Here is an 18,710-nt window from a genome sequence, read left to right on the forward strand (position 1 = left end):
TTGCCCAGGCTGTGTGCATTTGTGTAGAGGCACTTCAGCTGGGCTGTTGGCTGTGTCACCTTCTTAGTGGAAGACCCCTTATTTCCCTTAAGGTGTTCTGTGGAAGTTTCTTTCCTGGCACTTAGTACCTTGGGAGCCCTCCCCTCATCTTCGCAGGACTTCAACTGTGCTGCAGCGCCCTCAGCATGCCCTGGGGCAGCAGGTGGAGGGCCCATACGAGCACCCTGTTCCTTCAATCACTGTGTGTCCTCCTGCTGCTTGTCACAGGGAAGCCTGATATTACCCCCTCCTCATTCACATCTAGTTTAAAGCCCTATCAATGAGCCCTGCAAGCTCCTGAGCAAAGACTCTCCTCACGCTTTGAGAAATGTGACTCCCATCTGATACTTGTAATCCTGGTGCCATGTAACATAAGGCAGTAACAACATAAGGCAGTAAGGATGGAATGATGACATGCTTTGCAGTGGTTTCCTGTTGTGTGACATTTTTTCATCTCTGAGTTGGCCCTGTGTGTATGTACTCCTCTGGCAGCTTGCTGTGTAGCTTCCTGATTTCCTCTTAGTAAATGGTGTTGTGTAGCCTGAATTTCAAGCCTAGAAAACAGCCAGGCAGCTGTTTGCCAGGTGAAGAGAATCCACTTGCATTGCCTGAACATAAAATGTGAAGAGATTATCCTGCAGATAGAAGTCTTGCAGAAAGTGGTGAGCGCAAAGCAGTTGACTTTAGGGATACTTTTCTGATATTTTGTCATGTCTTCTCATCTGTGTCGAGAGTTTCTTTCAATAATTTTACAGTAACAGCTTTCAACTGATCCATGTTTGCTAGTGCTGTATTGTGCAGAGAGAAAATGAAGAGTGCTCTTAAATTGCACTAATTTCCTTGGAGAATTTTTCAGAGCTGAGGTGGCAGAAACTTGCACCTGTTTTCCCAAGACCATCTCCTGCCCAAAGATAAATGGTTTCAACTCTTCTGTCAAATGACACGTTCAAACTCTAGGTTGCAGAACGCCTTTAGATGCTGCATGGACATATAATGTGAAATAAAAATTCATGTCAAGTTTGACTTTGAGTCTCTATGAAACTTAATTTCTAAACTCGAGGTTAGAAGTCAATAAGACAGTGTTGGTGACGTTGCCTGCATCTGTTAGAATTTCCTAACACATTTTGTATGCATTTCCTTTAACTGCAAAACTATCTTAAAATCATCTAACAGTCTAATTAGTGTTTTATCACAAATTAAACTTACAAATGAGATAACTGGTGGTCGCTCACAAATTTCTCAATTTCTTTTAATGTGGTGAAAGAAAATAAGTCTATTAAGACAAGCTAACCACGTGGATGGAAATAGTATGTCTGACGTTAATATTCCTGAATTATATATATTTTTAAAATGCTTACTTAGGTAAGGAATCGGATAATTGTACAACTTCGGTTGTGCTTGTCTTCAGAAACTGATTTTAAATAAATGCCTTTTTGAAGCTTGTTTGTGAAAACAGTGTGTGGAACAGTTCTTACTAAAATTTTCTTTTTAGATCTGGTCAATAGTCCTGTTTATTGAGAAGACCCATAATGAATGGAGATGTGACAGAGTGTAGTGAATGGTCAAAACGGAGGAAGCCAAGAAGTTAAATACTGTTATTCCCTCTCCTTAACCCTTTATACATAACTTCCACATTACAGACTGAAGTTAAATTTTGTTTGCTTTTTCTTATTTGATTCATAGCATCAGTATATTTGATCTATGGAGTAGGATGCAGGATTAATATGAGCAAAAGATAATGGGATTTTTTTCTACTAGCATATTTTTCCTTTACCAACACTTCCTACCTGAATGGTGACTTAGCAGCAGGACCTTATTCCTGAGTATCTGTATACAGAAGAATATATGTGCATCAGTAGGGCACTGCCCAGACACTGCATATTACAGCAATTGGGGTCTTGCTGTAGTGTAGGGAAGCCATTCTTTAGATGAATTTGAAGACTTAAGTTTTCAAGCCTTCTACACAATTTTGATTGAAATTAAGAGTAGTAATTGTGTTCAAGTGTAATTGAGTGAAGTTTTGCTAAAAATACTATAACATAACTGTTAACTTGTTTTACACAGCTGTAGCTGATGTTACGAGCTGAACTGCTGTAACTAAGGTTAAGCTTTAGTGTAGACATAGTTCAGGTTACAGCATCTTATTGATATCATCTTGAAAAAGGAAATCTTAAGAGTATTAAACAAAGAAACTTAGGGCTGCCATTTTTAAGTTCATGCAATTCAGGAAGCCATGCGACATACCAACGTAATTTCTTACAGAGTTAGTATGCCAAGCAAAAAATATTTGCATTTGAGGTAGGTCAACATGTCAAAATACAAATGTACAAGATACTTGGCCAATAGCAAAATGCTGTATAGTTCAAAGGAGTTTGCCTCTCAAGTAAGGAAGAAAAATTGTTGAATTTTGGAGACTATATAGTGTTAGTACTGGAGTACTGGATAAAGAAGGGTTAGGGTATGTGAATTCTGGCCTTGGTTCTGCTGCTTTTTCCTAAGTAACCTTACACGTTTTTAATTTGCTGTCAATTTTCAGTCTACAAGAATTTATCTCAATTTATAAGGCGTATGATAATGCCACCTCCTCACCTCACTGCTATTATTTGGTTAGGGAGTGTAAGTTTAAAGCATTGTTCCCATTGGAGCATCAGTGATATGGAAAGCAAATTTATGGGTGATTTAATTGTTGGAATTTGTGTAAGTTCTTTATCTTCAAGTTACTGTTGCTCCTCATTAGGATTACCTTAATGGTAAGAAGCAGGAAGAGTCAGAATAAAAAAAATGGTGTTAAAGCTTTCTTGATTTTTATATGCCATTAAATGTTTGGCAAGTTATCTAATGCTGGGGCTTCTGAATTTTAAGAAAATGAAAAACAGTTACTTGTGGTTACTTTAGTGGCTGACTTGCTCGGTGGATCCTGGTACAAAGCTCTAACTAGGAAGAATAATATTTGTATCTGACATTTCATACTACCATTAAGACGACATACTAGTCATTCAAAAAATATGTTGACTGTCCTTTTATTGTTAATATTGAGCCCCAAATTATTTCAAATAGTACTTATTTTTCTCTAATAAAGGAATCAGCTCTTTAGTCAGCCCAAGTCAATGCTAAACTATTCCCTGGCTTGTGGTAACTGGTGTCTTTATACCAGGCCAACTATTCAATGTGGCAAAGATTCCTCTCCTCATTATATTCTTGTTTTGTAGAAGTCAGCCAATTTTGTTTTCTTGGTACTATAACAAAACACCTGAGGGCTGCTTTTACTAGTGTGAATATTTTATGACAACCATAGCCAATTTCACAGGATAAACCTCCCCACTGTGTAGCTCAAGCTGTTAGTCTAGGAAGAATTTATAGCATTAAGAACATATTGCAGTTCTTTTACTGCTGCAGCTTTGAACACAAATAGCTAGTTAATGGATTCCCTACCGATTTAATCCTGCTTGCAATCTACACCTGCTAATTTAATAGAAGTAGTTTCCCACATCTTGTTTACTTACTCTTACTTGATTGCAGTGCTGATTGGTGGAAAACTTCTAAAATTAACAATATGCAATGCCATAGTATCATCATGAACAGATTTCATTGACATCTGTCATGCTGTATTGTTTAAGGCAGACTGGCAGAATACAAGAGAACAATTGGGAGCTAGAGTAAGTTAGCATCTTGCTACATATGCTTCACAATTGGAAGAACAAAGAGACTGAGGAAATCCCCTTGGACAAGTGCTGCACAGTAATCTGACTCGAGCATTTGTTCAGAAAAGATGCCTCAAATTGTGGCTTTTTATTTTGAAATGTACAAGCAGGTTTCAATAGGTCAAGAGTTGAAAGCTTTTGTTTGGAGCATTAGCCTTTAATTGTAGGTAAACTGACCATTTCTTTGGATGCTTTGGTTATCTCTTCTTAGATGTTGGATAGAAGCCTGATGCAAAAGCTGCAGACTGAGTTATTAGTTGTTGTTGAATTGGTGAATTACATTCCAGAACTGGTCTTCACTTCCTCTTAAGTTTTATGTGAGGCTTCAAGTCAAGTTCCTCTGATATTTGAAATAATTTTAACTCGTGCTGTAATTTTGAAATTTTGAACATGAAGAAAGGCTGATATCAACTGATGTCAAATCTTGTATCTTTGTGGCATGGAAAGCTCTGTTTGAAACAGTGTTTGACTCTCGGGTGTTTGGATGAAAAAAATCTTTTCTCTTTAATAGATCAAATGTTAATTTCATGGGCTCCAACTATAACACCTCCTCTATGAAGAAAGGATGAAACAGTTTGGGCTGTTCAGCCTGGAGAAGAGAAGGCTCCGAGGAGACCTTATTGCAGCCTTTCAGTGTCCAAAGGCGGCCAGGGGAGGGATGTTTTACAAGGGCATGTAGTAGTAGGACAAGGGATAATGGTTTTACGCTGAAAGAGGAGAGATTTAGATTAGACATTAGGAAGAAATTCTTCACGATGAGGGTGATGAGGCACTGGAACAGGTTGTCCAGAGAAGTTGTGGATGCCCCCTCCCTGGAAGTGTTCAAGGCCAGATTGGATGGGGCTTTGAGCAACTTGATCCAGTGTGAGGTGCCCCTGCCCATGGCAGGGGTTTGGAACTGGATGATCTTTAAGGTCCCTCCCAACCCAAACTGTTCTGTGATTGGTAATTCTTTATTGTCTTTCTGTAGTAAATCTCCCCATCTATTATGTCCTGGGAAAGTGCTTTAACTGTTAAGCATGTGAGGCAAGAGTGCCTACTTGTGGTCTTCAGATGCACGTTCTGAGTGTGGGTTGAGAGCAAGATGCCTAAGACTTCAGGACTTAATATGCCCTTTCTGCCAAACTCTAGGCAGCGAAGCTCAGGAAGTAGATTTTGATTCTTGTTGTAAGGATGTCCCCTGCATACTCACGTTTTCTGTACGTAGTATCTAATATGGGGTCCTGTATTCTGTTCTGGGCCTGAGGAGAGCAGAGGCCTGTAGTTAGGCATCTCGGCTATTAAGTTGCTTTCTTGATTTTTGTCTTTGCTAAGCATATAAGGTAACATAATATCTCAGCAAATGTGCAAAATTAATTTTAAAAATAAAATAATGCTTTCTTGCACTTGAACACTGAGACTCTTCAAGCCTTTTTATGGCTTCCTTGCTAGTTGTGAGCTTTCTTTAATATTTCTCATAAAATATGGGAATTGACTGTGAGTGAAGGCAAATGTATGTGTTTATGTATTTACCACGTATAACAGTCATGACACAAGTATCATTCAGTTCTCTTCCCCAATACCTTCGTTGGGGTGGCTTCCTCTGTAGTTCAGATCTTAACTTTATTTGAAATATCTTATAGGAAACATGGAATGTGTTGTCAAAAACCCCAAAGTTACTACAGTTACACCAGCCATGGAGCCATGTATTAATGGACTGGAGCCATTTGATCCTTACAGTGTCACTACCCATAACTGGAAGGAAGGAGGAAAAATTCTGGGCCCCAGATGCCCTCACTAGCCATCCCAAGGCCCTGAAGTCTCTTTTGATCACCCTTGGGCTATGTACTGCAGCTTTGTCACCTCCCACGTAGAAGAGCAGTAATGGGTAGTAGTCTGATGGCTGTACCAGACTGGGGAGTTTCCTAGTAATATCCCTGACCCGGGCTCCTGGGACGCAGCAGACTTCCCTATGAGTAGGGTCTGCTTGACCTAATACTGCCCTCTAACAGAAGTTTCCTAGGGGTCTGCTTTGTTTACCCCAGAATAATCTACATGTAAGAATCTTGTCCAGCTCCTCTTAAGGATAAGTGCCACTGCAGTTGATGTAAATAGTTTTTAAGAAGAATGCTTTTTATTTGGTATTGGTCAAGATATTGGCTCATATCTCTAGTAGGTGCTTAGAAGAAAAATCATTAATTATTTCATACTGAACTTACTGAATCTTTACATTTTCTGTTGCAAAAATTGAGATTGAGACCTCTGTGTTACTTCACATCATTCACAAGCAGGAATGAACTGCTGTAGCATTGAGTCATGCCATTTGATGAATATGTATGCCTGGTTATGTATGTTTAAGTCAGTAGATGGCATTTTGTCTGTGATATGGGATGATGGAGATACAAGTAAAAATATTAATTCTGCAGGGATGCAAAATGATGTAGGATATAAAGAGAAGTAGGGTAGATATCTCATGAACTTAATTTAACATTTGTATTCTTATTGGAGATCTCTTTAATGTTTTCTAAGTGAGCATAATGCAAATAACTTTTTCTTTGCCACTGTCAGCATGAGGAAAATAATTTCTGAACAACATATATTTCAGTAGTTAAGGCACTTAGACCAGCCAAACTACATTTTACAGTAAACTTTTGTTCAGACAACTGGCAATGCAGCTAGCTGAGGTTCTGCTTGCAAATACAGGGACTATAATTAGGATTGTTACTGGCTGATATGTAGCATTTCTCCCTACTACAGCCTAAAATGTCTAATTGCCAGTGTATAGAAAGGACTGCTGAATGAGAAAATAATAGCGGCTATGTATGCTTTCTTTTGAAACTCAGAATTAAGAAAACCATGATCAGGCAAATTTGGTAGTAACTATCTTCTGTGCTGAATACAGTACTCTGTGTACACCAATGAACTTTTTTAATTGCTGCCTTTGATTCATTTATATTGCATCTAAGCCTTTCAAATCAGCCTTTCCTGTTACTGTTTACAAGACCCTCTCTGAGCTAGTTCCAAATGTTTAGTATGTCTCCCTCCCAGCTTAATGCGTTCTTGAACCACAGGAAGAAAATAAACTGGTATGAGATGAAGGATTCTGTTCTTTCACCCATCAGTCAAGCCTTTTCTCAAAGTTAGTATCAGTGGAGTAATGGACAGTGTCTTCACAGGAGTCAACTTCAATCCAGCTACACCAGTGATGAACCAGAGCCTAAGTCAATATACCATCGTTCCTGCCTTGGTTTCCTGGTCAGTATGTTGCTGTATAAATCTTGGATCTAAGATCTTACATAGCGAGATTGGGGGGGGGGGGGGGGGGGGGGGTATGCAAGGTATAGATCTTCAATCTATAGACTATAACCTGTTTTCTCAGGCAAATTTTAGAAACAGCTGTGAGCAATGTTAAAGCAATAGTATTTGCCCATTTGTTATGAGAAAATGGGATTCCATAAATCTGGTCACCCTTTCTTATTGCTGTAACATTTTGGATAGTTTGGTGTAGCTACCTGCTTTCTGCCCCCTTGACAAAATGCTAGTCGAAGTAGTAAGTTCTGTAAATGTTAGGCTGGTATAAATGTGTTTGTGTGCCTCTGTGAAGTATCTTCTCTAGTTCAAGTGAAAACCTGATCTTTTCTGTTGTTGTGTTTTTCTTTTTAGTCTTTGAGTGAAAATATGAGTGAAAGTAAGCGTCAGTCTCGCATCAGTAGGGAAGACGTTGCCTGAGAATTCTGGAATTTGAAAACTTAACTTTCATTCTCATCTCCCATTTTAAAAACGGATAAATGGGGTACTGTCACAGTTCACAATTTTTTTTTTCATTTCAGTCACAGTTCTAGCACTACAAATGCCTCAGAAAACATGGGAACAAATTAGCTTCAGTCAAAGAAAGGCTCGTGATTATACGATGCAGGAGAAAGAGAAATGGAGAAGACTGCCTTGAATATGGACTTGCAAACTTGTTAGTGGCTGTAGATTCTGAAAGATATGTAAGATTCAGCAAAAATGTTAGGGATTCAGTGTAATACATGACAAATAAGCAAGTTAAATGTCCAAGACCATTGTATAATGTGGGCTTTGACTAGGATGATGCAATTTGCATTTCAGTTTTTATTTGTCCTCTTTCTAGTGCTACCGCTTCAGGTAAAGAGGAGGCGGTCAACTGAACTCTGTGCTTTTTAGCCCCTTTAGAGCTGTTCCACTTGTTTGCAAGACTTCGGGAAAGAAAGTGGAATTGTAGTTATGTATGAATTGTGACAATATTTAAGAACTTCTATATAGAGTTTCTGGTGCTTTGTATGTAAATATCTTTGAAGTGGTTCTGGTTCTGCCTTATTTCATCTGATGATGTACTTGTTGCAAGCTCTTCATTTAGTACAAAAAGTACCTAGAACGCGCAGCATTGCCAGAGCTGTAAATAGTGTTAGTGGTAGGATAGTTGCTTTGTTCATTCTGTCTCTCTAAAAACTGGTAATAAATTCGTAGTAGCAACACCCTGTAATATACAGGCACCAACCTAAGCGTGTGTGTCAGTTTTGCTGTACATAGTGTACTGTTTAAAACTGCTGCCTTTGGGTTCTTTCAGCTATAGCCTGAAATAAAACACTATCTGTCTAAATCAGAGTATTATTGATGAGACCTAGCGCCTTTATCCCTAGCTATATCTTCTATTTTGCAAATGCACTTGGGGAAAGTAGGTGTCTTGGAGTGTGTGCAGTGTAGTGCCATGTGTAGGGACCAGCTTGTTTGATGCTGTAGTCATGACTATTTGGATGTTACTTGCACATACTTGCTTGGATCTGCAAATCAGTACATCTGGCTTTTAACTGTACTGAGAAACTGAAGCTAATTAAGCAGCCTATGAGTACCAGCCTGAGGTGGTTTTATTAGTTGGCATCTGGACATCAGTGTGGGGACTGTGAAATCTTCTGTGTAGCTGCATCTGCAACTGAAATTTCTAGTTCAGAATTACTGCCACTGCAAGCCAGGATGCAAATGACTTTCTATATTCACTAAGATGAGGTTGTACCATCACAGACTAATGTTAATATGCTGGTTGGCAATAGTCATCCTGTTCAGCCTTATCCTGTTCCTTTTCTCATCTAGATGGGTCAGTGTTCTTTGCCACAATCATATTGCAAATGCAAGAATTTATTTTGGGGCAGTGGGTTCCAGTTCAGGTGATGTCCATCTGTATTTTTTGTACTCTTGAATGTGACCGTAGCGTGTTCACAGAATCACAGAATCACAAGGTTGGAAAGGACCCATTGGATCATCGAGTCCAACCATTCCTAACACTCCCTAAACCATGTCCCTAAGCACTTCATCCACCCGTTCCTTAAACACCTCCAGGGAAGGCGACTCGACCACCTCCCTGGGCAGCCTGTTCCAGTGCCTAATGACTCTTACTGTGAAGAATTTTTTTCTGATATCCAACCTGAACCTCCCCTGACGGAGCTTCAGGCCATTCCCTCTTGTCCTGTCCCCTGACACTTGGGAGAAGAGGCCAGCTCCCTTCTCTCCACAACCTCCTTTCAGGTAGTTGTAGAGAGTAATAAGGTCTCCCCTCAGCCTCCTCCAGGCTAAACAACCCCAGCTCTCTCAGCTGCTCCTCGTAAGACTTGTTCTCCAGCCCCCTCACCAGCTTTGTTGCTCTTCTCTGGACACGCTCCAGAGCCTCAACATCCTTCTTGTGGTGAGGGGTCCAGAACTGAACACAGTATTCGAGGTGCGGTCTCACCAGTGCGGAGTACAGAGGGAGAATAACCTCCCTGGACCTGCTGGTGACCCCATTTCTGATACAAGCCAAGATGCCGTTGGCCTTCTTGGCCACCTGGGCACACTGCTGGCTCATGTTCAGTCAGCTGTCAACCAGCACCCCCAGGTCCTTCTCTTCCGTGCAGCTCTCCAGCCATTCTTCCCCCAGTCTGTAGCGCTGCATAGGGTTGTTGTGCCCCAAGTGCAGGACCCGGCATTTGGCCTTGTTAAACCTCATGCCATTGGTCTCGGCCCAGCAGTCCAGCCTGTTAAGATCCCTTTGCAGAGCCTCCCTACCCTCCAGCAGATCGACACTTCCTCCCAGCTTAGTGTCATCTGCAAACTTGCTGAGGGTGCACTCAATGCCTTCATCCAGGTCATTGATAAAGACATTGAACAGAGCTGGACCCAGTACTGAGCCCTGAGGAACTCCACTTGTGACTGGCCTCCAGCTGGAGTTAACTCCATTGACCACCACTCTCTGGGCCCGGCCATCCAACCAGTTTTCAACCCAGGAGAGTGTGCGCCTGTCCAGGCCAGAGGCTGACAGTTTCCTAAGCAGAATGCTGTGAGAAACTGTGTCACTTTAGGTTGTGTTACTTTAGGTTGTTTCATCCCATGTAGTTTATATCTGGTAATTACGGATTTTGCTATGAACTTTGATTCCTCCAATAGGGATATAATACATTTAAGCCAACATGAGCCAGCAGTGTGCCCAGGTGGCCAAGAAAGCCAATAGCATCTTGGCTTGTATCAGAAACACCGTGGCCAGCAGGACCAGGGAAGTGATTCTGCCCCTATATTCAGCACTGGAGAGGCCGCGCCTTGAATACTGTGTTCAGTTTAGGGCCCCTCACTATAAGAAAGACATTGAGGTACTGGAGCATGTCCAGAGATGAGCAACAAAGCTGGTAGAGGGGCTGGAGAACAAGTCTTATGAGGAATGGCTGAGGGAACTGGGGTTTTTTAGCCTGGAGAAGAGAAGGCTGAGGGGAGACCTTATCGCTGTCTACAACTACCTGAAAGGAGATTGTAGAGAGTTGGATGTTGTTCTCTTCTCCCAAGTGATAGGTGATCAGACAAGAAGGAATGGCGTCAAGCTGTGTTGGGAAGTTTATATTGGACATCAGGGAAAATTTCTTCACTGAAAGGGTTATCAAGCACTGGAAGGGGCTGCCCAGGAAGGTGGTTGAGTCACCATCCCTGGAGGTATTTAAAAGACGGGTAGATTAAGTGCTTAGGGATATGATTTAGTAGTGGACAGGTACGGTTGGACTTGACCTCTGAGGTCTCTTCCAACCTAATGATTCTATGATTCTAAAGAAAGCAATAATATTGCTTACTTATGTGTGGCACAAACCATGTTTGTCCATGTTCATTCTTTATGGGCAGATCAATAATTCATCTGTGTTTGAACTGGGACTTGATAATACAGTTTAGTCAACTTATAGATCCTACTATGATGATGAATGAAAATGGTGACCTCGTATCAACAGATGAGGAGAAGGCTGAGGTACTAAACTTTTTTTGCCCTAGTTTTACCTGGCAGCCATTCTCCTCGCCCCTCCTGGGTCAGTAGACAACAAGAAGGGGACCAGGGGGGTAAGCCCCCTCCCATTGTAGGAGAAGATCAGGTTCATGAACACCTGAGGAATCCAAACATATAGAAGTCTATGGGACCTGGCGAGATGCATCCCAGAGTCCTGAGGGAATTCGTTGATGTAGTTGCCAAGCCACTCTCCATGATATTTGAAAAGTCACGGCACTCAGGAGAAGTCCCTGGTGACTGGAAGAAGGGCAAGATTGTCCCCATTTTTGAAAAGGGTAGAAAAGATGACCCTGGGAACTACTGACCTGTCAGCCTCACCTCTGTGCCTGGGAAGACCATGGAACAGATCCTCCTAGAAGCTATGCTGAAGCACATAGAGAACGGAGAGGCGATTTGAGACAGCCAGCATGGCTTCACCAGGGGCAAGTCCTGTATGTAGTGGCTTTCTATGATGGAGTAACCACAGCAGTGGACATGGGTAAACCGACGGATGTGATCTATCTGGACTTCTGTAAAGCCTTTGACAATATCCTCTCTGAACTAGAGAGATATGGATTTGATGGGTGGACTGTACAGTGGATAAGAAACTGGTTGGATGGTCATATTCAGAGAGTAGTGGTTAACAGCTAGATGTCCAGATGGAGATCCATGACAAGTGGTGTTCCTCAGGGGTCCGTACTGGGACCAGTACTGTTTAATATTTTCATTGATGATATTGGCAGCGAGATCGAGTGCACCCTCAGCAAGTTTGCAGATGGCACCAAGCTGAGTGGTGCAGTTGTCACACCAGAAGGACGGGATGTCATCCAGAGGGACCTAGACAAGCTGGAGAAGTGAGCCTGTGTGAACCTCATGAGGTTCTGCAGCCCTGCAGAGAAGGACTTGGGGGTGCTGATTGATGAGAAACTTGACATGAGCTGGCAATGTGTGCTTGCAGCCAAGAAGACCAACCACATCCTGAGCTACATCAAAAGAAGCATGGCCAGCAGGTCGAGGGAGGTGATTCTGCCCCTCTACTCTGCTCTGTTGAGACCCCACCTGGAGTATTGTGTCCAGTTCTGGAACCCCCAACGTAAGGATATGGATATTTTGTATAGTTGACCTTATTTCTGTCAACAGACAAATTGTTTTGAGAACAGCAATGAAAGTGCTCTTTGGAGTGAAAATATCTGCACTGCTGGGAGGAATTATATTATCTTTTAACATATATTTTGGAGTATATTTAAATACTGTCTACACAAGAAAGTTTTAAGTATGGCTTGGATGCAGGAGCCAAATTATATTTTGGAAATAATGATGACTTACCAGTTCTGCAGTATACAGTGATTTCAAACCCAAAAATCTCTGTTTGGTAAAATATGAAGTCCAAAGCATGCTTCTAGACTTTGGTTTGAGATCAGTCTGCTTTCTGATACTGAAATGGTGATATGTTTTGATTGCTTCCTGCATAATAAATTAAATGTGCCTGGGAATGTTCCCAGACACCATGATCAACTGGTTCAGGACTGTGTTATCTATACTCTTAAACTTTTAGCTACCAGAGCAGGGTGTCTGCATCTGAACTGCACAGTGTGAGTGGTCCCGATAGTGTGTGACTCAACCTGGGAATTGTGTGAGAGAACAGTAATTGGCATGGCCCAGCACTGGGCAATGTTCTAGATGCTTTCTAGCACACATAATCATGTTTCAGGGGCTTGGAATGTTTCCAGACAAGACTTAACTTATGAGTACACATGTTAGTCCTTGATTCTTCTAAATTCTTTATGGACTAAAGAGTAATAGAGGACTCATAACATCATAAGGGGTTTAGGAGTAGTATAAGAGGAGCAGAAGGACTCATAACATCATAAGGGGTTTAGGACACATCAGAAAGGTATGTATAGGAGAGAATGCCTCCTATTTATTTTGGGGCAGAAATTCTATACTGCTTTAAATGTTTGTGTCTCCTGTTTCCTTCTTATATGGTTTTAGTTGTTGTTTAAACATCTTAAAGAATGCAGTTGCCTTCTTTCCAGCCACCACCTTTCTGGGATGAGTAGGGGTGTCTGCCTTCCATTAGGCTATTGCTTGCCTATGAATGAACATGCTGTGGCCTTTCAGTAAATTGCTGTGCATCGAGTATGCTTTTTATGGTTGTGAGGAATTTAATTCTGATTTGATGTGTATGTGTGTGAATAAGCTGTCAGAGCTGACTGTCAATATGCAGCAGGATTTGTCTGCTGATTGTTCAATTTAATGTGCCTGATCTGTCTCACCAGCAGTAGTGGTGCATATTTAAGGACACAATACAGTGCAGGGAAGCTCCCAGGTGTCCCACAGGCTGCTTGTGTTTCTTCAGGGCAACTATTTCAGTCGTTATGCAGCTTCTGGCAGCCCGCTGTCCTGGAGGCATCTTAGGAATGTGAAAGAGAGGTTGTAGGCTCTACTGATGCAGTGATGGTCAGTATTTCTCTTTTGCCCACTCTGTTTCTGGAGAGCTGCGATGCTCCTTGTGTCTGAGATGGATGTAACTTGTTCAGGGCAGTTGGCTCTCTTGAAAAGCTGGATATATGTCAGAGTGTGGGCCTTGCGTGTGGCTCTCTGCTGCTCTCCAGTAGACAAAATTATCTAGTACAAGATTGTACTTGTGTCTATAATTAGTAAAATGTCAGAAGCCATATTTTATTTAACATTTATTTGTGATGAATGCAGGCTGCTGCCAAAAATTAGTCTCGCTCCTCCTTTGTAGTGCTTGTGTAGCTCCACAGCGAATAGAAGAAGTGATCTGACTGAAAAGTAACTCAAAATGTTAGTTTTCAGTCACGTGTTCTGTGGTCAGATAGCCAGTTCATTGATTTTGGGTTGCTCCTCAATTGCATGGATGCTTCAGCCTCCCTGGAATGACATTAGAAATGAGGCATATGGAACAAGGCAAGAAGGAAATGAGAACAATTTGTTCCCTTCATCAGTAGCCCACACTTATGTTTTATTTAAGTTAGGGGAACTTTGATTCTTTCCTGGTGCAACTTTTCAGAGGCTATTAACTTTAAAGGGAATGTAGCAGCCAGTCAAATGTCAGGCTTTGTCATTAGGGAGTGGGGTTGCAAATTGCTTGTCAACCAAATTCTCCTCACTTCTGATGTTGCAGAATCTAGTTCCAATGTAAAATAAACTGTCGGTCTTCAGTGGTCGCAGAACAAGTCTGTGATGGAGCTGAGCTTGATTTATGCTTCTGAAAGTCTACTGTGCGTTTACAAGTCCATACTGTTTTCTTACTTAAATCTGCTGCTGCTTTTAGTTTGTGCTTATCACTGGAGGCTCCTATTTCTTTACTGTTATAATCTTGTCATTGAACCAGTTTGGTAAAGAATTAGTTGTCTCTCTTTTCCTCCTGCTTGACTTGGCAATTAGTTTTGCTATTCTATAGTTAAGCCTTAAAATACTATACTGTAAAACTATGTTAAACTTTCTGTGTTTTGTATACAGTGGAAAATATTTTGTTCTTTAATCAAGAAGAGTACAGAAAACAGTGAGAAATATCAGCTACAATGTGCTTTTCTTCAGAGTCCAACTTTTCCTGTTTTGGGAAAAGCAGCAAATTAGTATGTGCATGGAGAACGAGATCAATGCTTCAGTGGTGTTACCTGAAAGTTGGATTGTGATGTTCAGTTTCAGATACACATGACCTCTTCTGTAGTCTTAGGGAGGGTTATCTTTAAAACCAAGCAAAAACAAAAAAACTCAACCCAGAAACTACCTTTTAAAACTGAATTTTGTCAAGAGCTAGGATGAGGAAGTTCTGCCTGTTTTAAGGAACTGTATTGACTGCTTAAAACCAGATAACTTGTTCACCTTTTAAACATTATCATTTACCTTGAATCATGTGTTCCATTTTGATAGCCTCCTTCATATAGAAAATATAGCATGAGATGTCAGTTTAAATGCAAGTCTAACAATGCTCTATCTTCTATGTGAAAGGAAGTATTCTGTATGTTTTTCCATGTTTAACATCATGGTGTTTTGAATAACCATGTTCCATATTCATATCAATTTTTTGGTTTTGTTTTCAATTTATGCACAGCACTTGCTCTGAAATTTGGGGACTGAGTACACCAAACACGATAGATCAGTGGGATACAACAGGCCTTTACAGCTTCTCTGAACAAACCAGGTGAATATTCTGCCCTCTCTCGCATCATAGAAATCTTGTGGGAGGGATTTGCTTTGGAGGGTCTGTAATGGGATACTTGAGCTGTAGAATGGACTAAAATGCTTCTGAGACCTCTCATGGTACAGCATTTTAAAATACATGCTTGCCAGTGTAGAAATCCAAGTGTTCTTAACTGATGTTTTGACCAATGAAACTCTAAACCTGGAATATTCCTTTTTCACTCCAGTGCTATTGAAAGAGTGGGAAGACTTGTTAAATGTAGCCTCTAATATGATTTGGTATTTATATTAAAATTGAGGTACTTAATTCTTTAAACCTAATCTTATGAATTGTCCAAACTGATTTGTATGCCACAAGTTTTCAGTTAGATCTTGCTAATTGGCTCAAGATATGAGCTACTAAAGAACTGATTGTAAATTCTTCATTAGTTAATGTCGGGCAAATTCTAAACAGGGTCTTTATTTTTTCATGTCACATTACTCGATTTGTGTATTGAGGTTTGTTTCCCATCCCATAACAATCAAACATCTGCGTTTGTGTAAGCATATGCAGTCTGTCTTAAAAGTAGGAAAATATTCTCAGCTGGGTAGCAAGGCAGATGAAGTCAAGAAGATAAACTGTACAGCTCTTACAAAATGTGCTTTTATGCTTTTTGCATTACAATTATACTGCCATGTGTATCACTTGGGCAGCTGACTGCTTATAGGCTTATGTGCAGTCCTGTGGGAATTCTTATGCTTAAAAGCCATAAAGCATCCTTGCAACAGCAAACCTTGAGATTTAGCCAGCAGTAGGGGACTATTAAGTGTGTCATTTTTTTATTATTCTTTTCTTAACATTTTGCATTTTAAAAAAAAAGTATATGAAGGAATCATCCTAAATACTTGGTTGGAGGTAAAGTGGCTTTTGATGAACGCTCAATTCACTGGCAAAAATTTGAGCAGCTCCAAGATATGTTAAAATGCTGCTTGATACCATCGTTTTTATCACATTTGAAACCTTTTAACAAGAATATAAATGTCACTAACAGTGTCAGTACACTGAACTCTAAGAAAAAATAAACTACCCATCCCATGTGTGTACGCTGTTGCTTGAGTAGTTAAGAGACAGCATGCAGTTTGTAAATACTTCTCAACATCTTTCCCATGTAGATCTCTTGATGGACGTCTACAGGTATCTCATCGTAAAGGATTACCACATGTTATTTACTGTCGTTTGTGGCGCTGGCCAGATCTTCACAGTCACCATGAACTTAAAGCAATTGAAAACTGTGAATATGCTTTTAATCTTAAAAAGGATGAAGTATGTGTAAACCCTTACCACTACCAGAGAGTGGAGACACCAGGTAGGAAGACTGCTTCTGACTTTCTGTAGCAGCATCTGTATGTATACTTGCTCAGCTTAATTTTTTAAATAAAAAAAAAAAAATAGAGAAAGATGATGCTTTCTCTTGCCCAGAAGTATTCTTGGAGATACGGCTTTTGAGAATACCATCCCTTGAAAATTTTTAATAGTAAAGATACCAAAAAAAATCCTTAAAAACGTTTTGAATACCCCTGATAAACACTTCCAGTACTACTAGCAGTTTCCAGTTGGCTAAGTATGATCCAGACTGAAAAGGAGAATAGAGATGACTTACCTTTGCTAATGTGGAATAGTCTTACCCAAGAGATACCTCAGGAATCTGGTTCTTCTAGTAAGTAGCAGTACAATTGCAGTATTGGCAGTACTGAGAGTCAGAAAATTTCAAAACCTATTAAGATATTGACAGATGTTTTAAACTTTTTTTCCTTTTAGCTCACAGAATGTGTATTTTGAGTCTTACTAATGCTTTGAATTTTTTTTTCCAGTCTTGCCTCCTGTACTAGTGCCACGGCACACTGAGATTCTAACAGAGCTTCCACCTCTTGATGACTATACTCATTCAATTCCTGAAAACACTAACTTTCCAGCTGGAATTGAACCACAGAGCAATTACATACCAGGTATTTTCTTAACTCCCACTGCAAACAGTACACTTACCTTTGTTCCAGTGGCACAATGTTGGTAATTTCACCCTCCTAACTGATCAAATTAATTGAAAGATGCACCAATAAATTAAATCTAGGTGATTTCATATATTCTGGAAATAACTGAATGCTGTTTGCAGAACACAGTCCTGTGTGAAACTGCATTGCTGTGATTTCACAATAGCTTATTGGTTTCAATAGCTTATTTAAGACTCAAAATGCTAATGAGTACAAAGTAGACCTTCCCCTTATGCTTTTAGCCTGTTTTACACAGCATTTGGCAACGCCTATATGTTTGTATTGGAGATAGAGTACCACTTGTGGATAAAACTTTAAGTTGAAAAACAGTGACTTAAAAAGTGCTTTGATCTGTAGTTCACAATTGATCAGGATCTGCTTTGTGTATTTACTATTATGTGCATAAAGTTTTGTCATTTTAGTATGAAAGAACAACCTAACAATATTGAACTCTTAAAGGATTCCTCTTCCCCTTCTTTGTTTCTTCTTCACCTCAAAACAAATACCAAGACTAATTTGCTACAGTGCATCCGAAAGCCCGTACCCTTATTGAGACACAATATCAGTGACTTTTGTTTCCTGTCCCAACTTCCTGCTTATCTCTTCAGGAAGTTGCCTAGAGTGTAAAACGAAGCAAAGCTAAGTTTTCTCAAAAATCTTTAATGCAACTGTGTTACAAACAAGCTGAAAATTCAGATCTGGGCTCTCAAAGAATAGGATGACTGCCTTGAGACTCAGACATGTGCAATGAACAAATTGTGTCTACATGTCTTGAACAGGATATTGCTTGTGTTTTCTTTAAATTTATCCAAGAATTGAAATGGCAACAAAAAAATTTCAATTAATTTGATCTGATCAGTTTAGTTTGTGCCACATTTGTTGCCACCTAGAGACAGCAGATATTTGAGGAGCAACTTAAAGTGGTAGAAGTTGGTGTTGCTATCTGAACTTATGTATACTTTTTTGACCCAATCTTGAGGGCTTTCAATAGCATTTGCAAACTACTTACTGGAAAGCCAGCCACCATTTGAAAATCCAGTTCTATGGAAATGAGCTAAAGCACCTAGGTAGTTACTAGCAGGAAATCTGTTCAAGGTGATTGTGGGGATTCACATGATCTTCAAATGTTTATGCAGCTAGCCATACCTGTTCTTTGTCATCGACACCCTCATATTGTATTCATATCAAGGCATCTTACTGAATTTGACCTTGCTAATGTAATCTTGAGCACTTTATCTAGGCTCTGATAAGTCTTGACAGCCTACTTCAGAGAACCATTTTCTTTAGCAGTAGTCCAGGCTAACCACCACGCTAGTTTTGCACTGCAATACTGTCTCAGTACTTGGTTGACAGAGATTTGGTTTACCTTCAGCTGGGAAGATGGTGATGGTGAAGGTGCAGACTGGCCTTTGGGGGCTGTGTGTTCCCTTCCAGGTTACAGATGCGCTGAGCTGCATTGTCCAAACTTCTGGCAGGATTCAGGCTCTGCTAAGAAATTTTAATGC

At 40.3% G+C, this 18,710-nt stretch overlaps 1 protein-coding gene across 4 annotated transcripts in view; it reads left to right on the forward strand.

The window, feature by feature from the left end:
- Positions 1-18,710, forward strand: part of LOC128850255 (mothers against decapentaplegic homolog 2) — a 42,706-nt gene that overhangs the window by 14,958 nt on the left and 9,038 nt on the right. For 2 of the 4 annotated variants that reach the window (XM_054053255.1, XM_054053257.1), the window contains exons 2-3: positions 16,330-16,523; positions 17,029-17,163. In XM_054053255.1, the coding sequence (XP_053909230.1) occupies positions 16,330-16,523; positions 17,029-17,163 (329 nt within the window). Of the gene's footprint in view, positions 1-15,088; positions 15,179-16,329; positions 16,524-17,028; positions 17,164-18,710 lie in introns of all 4 variants that reach the window. The other 2 variants (XM_054053254.1, XM_054053256.1) reach the window with 2 other exon arrangements.

This window comes from Cuculus canorus, chromosome W (assembly GCF_017976375.1).
Source record: "Cuculus canorus isolate bCucCan1 chromosome W, bCucCan1.pri, whole genome shotgun sequence".
In the NCBI taxonomy this organism is placed as follows: domain Eukaryota; kingdom Metazoa; phylum Chordata; class Aves; order Cuculiformes; family Cuculidae; genus Cuculus; species Cuculus canorus.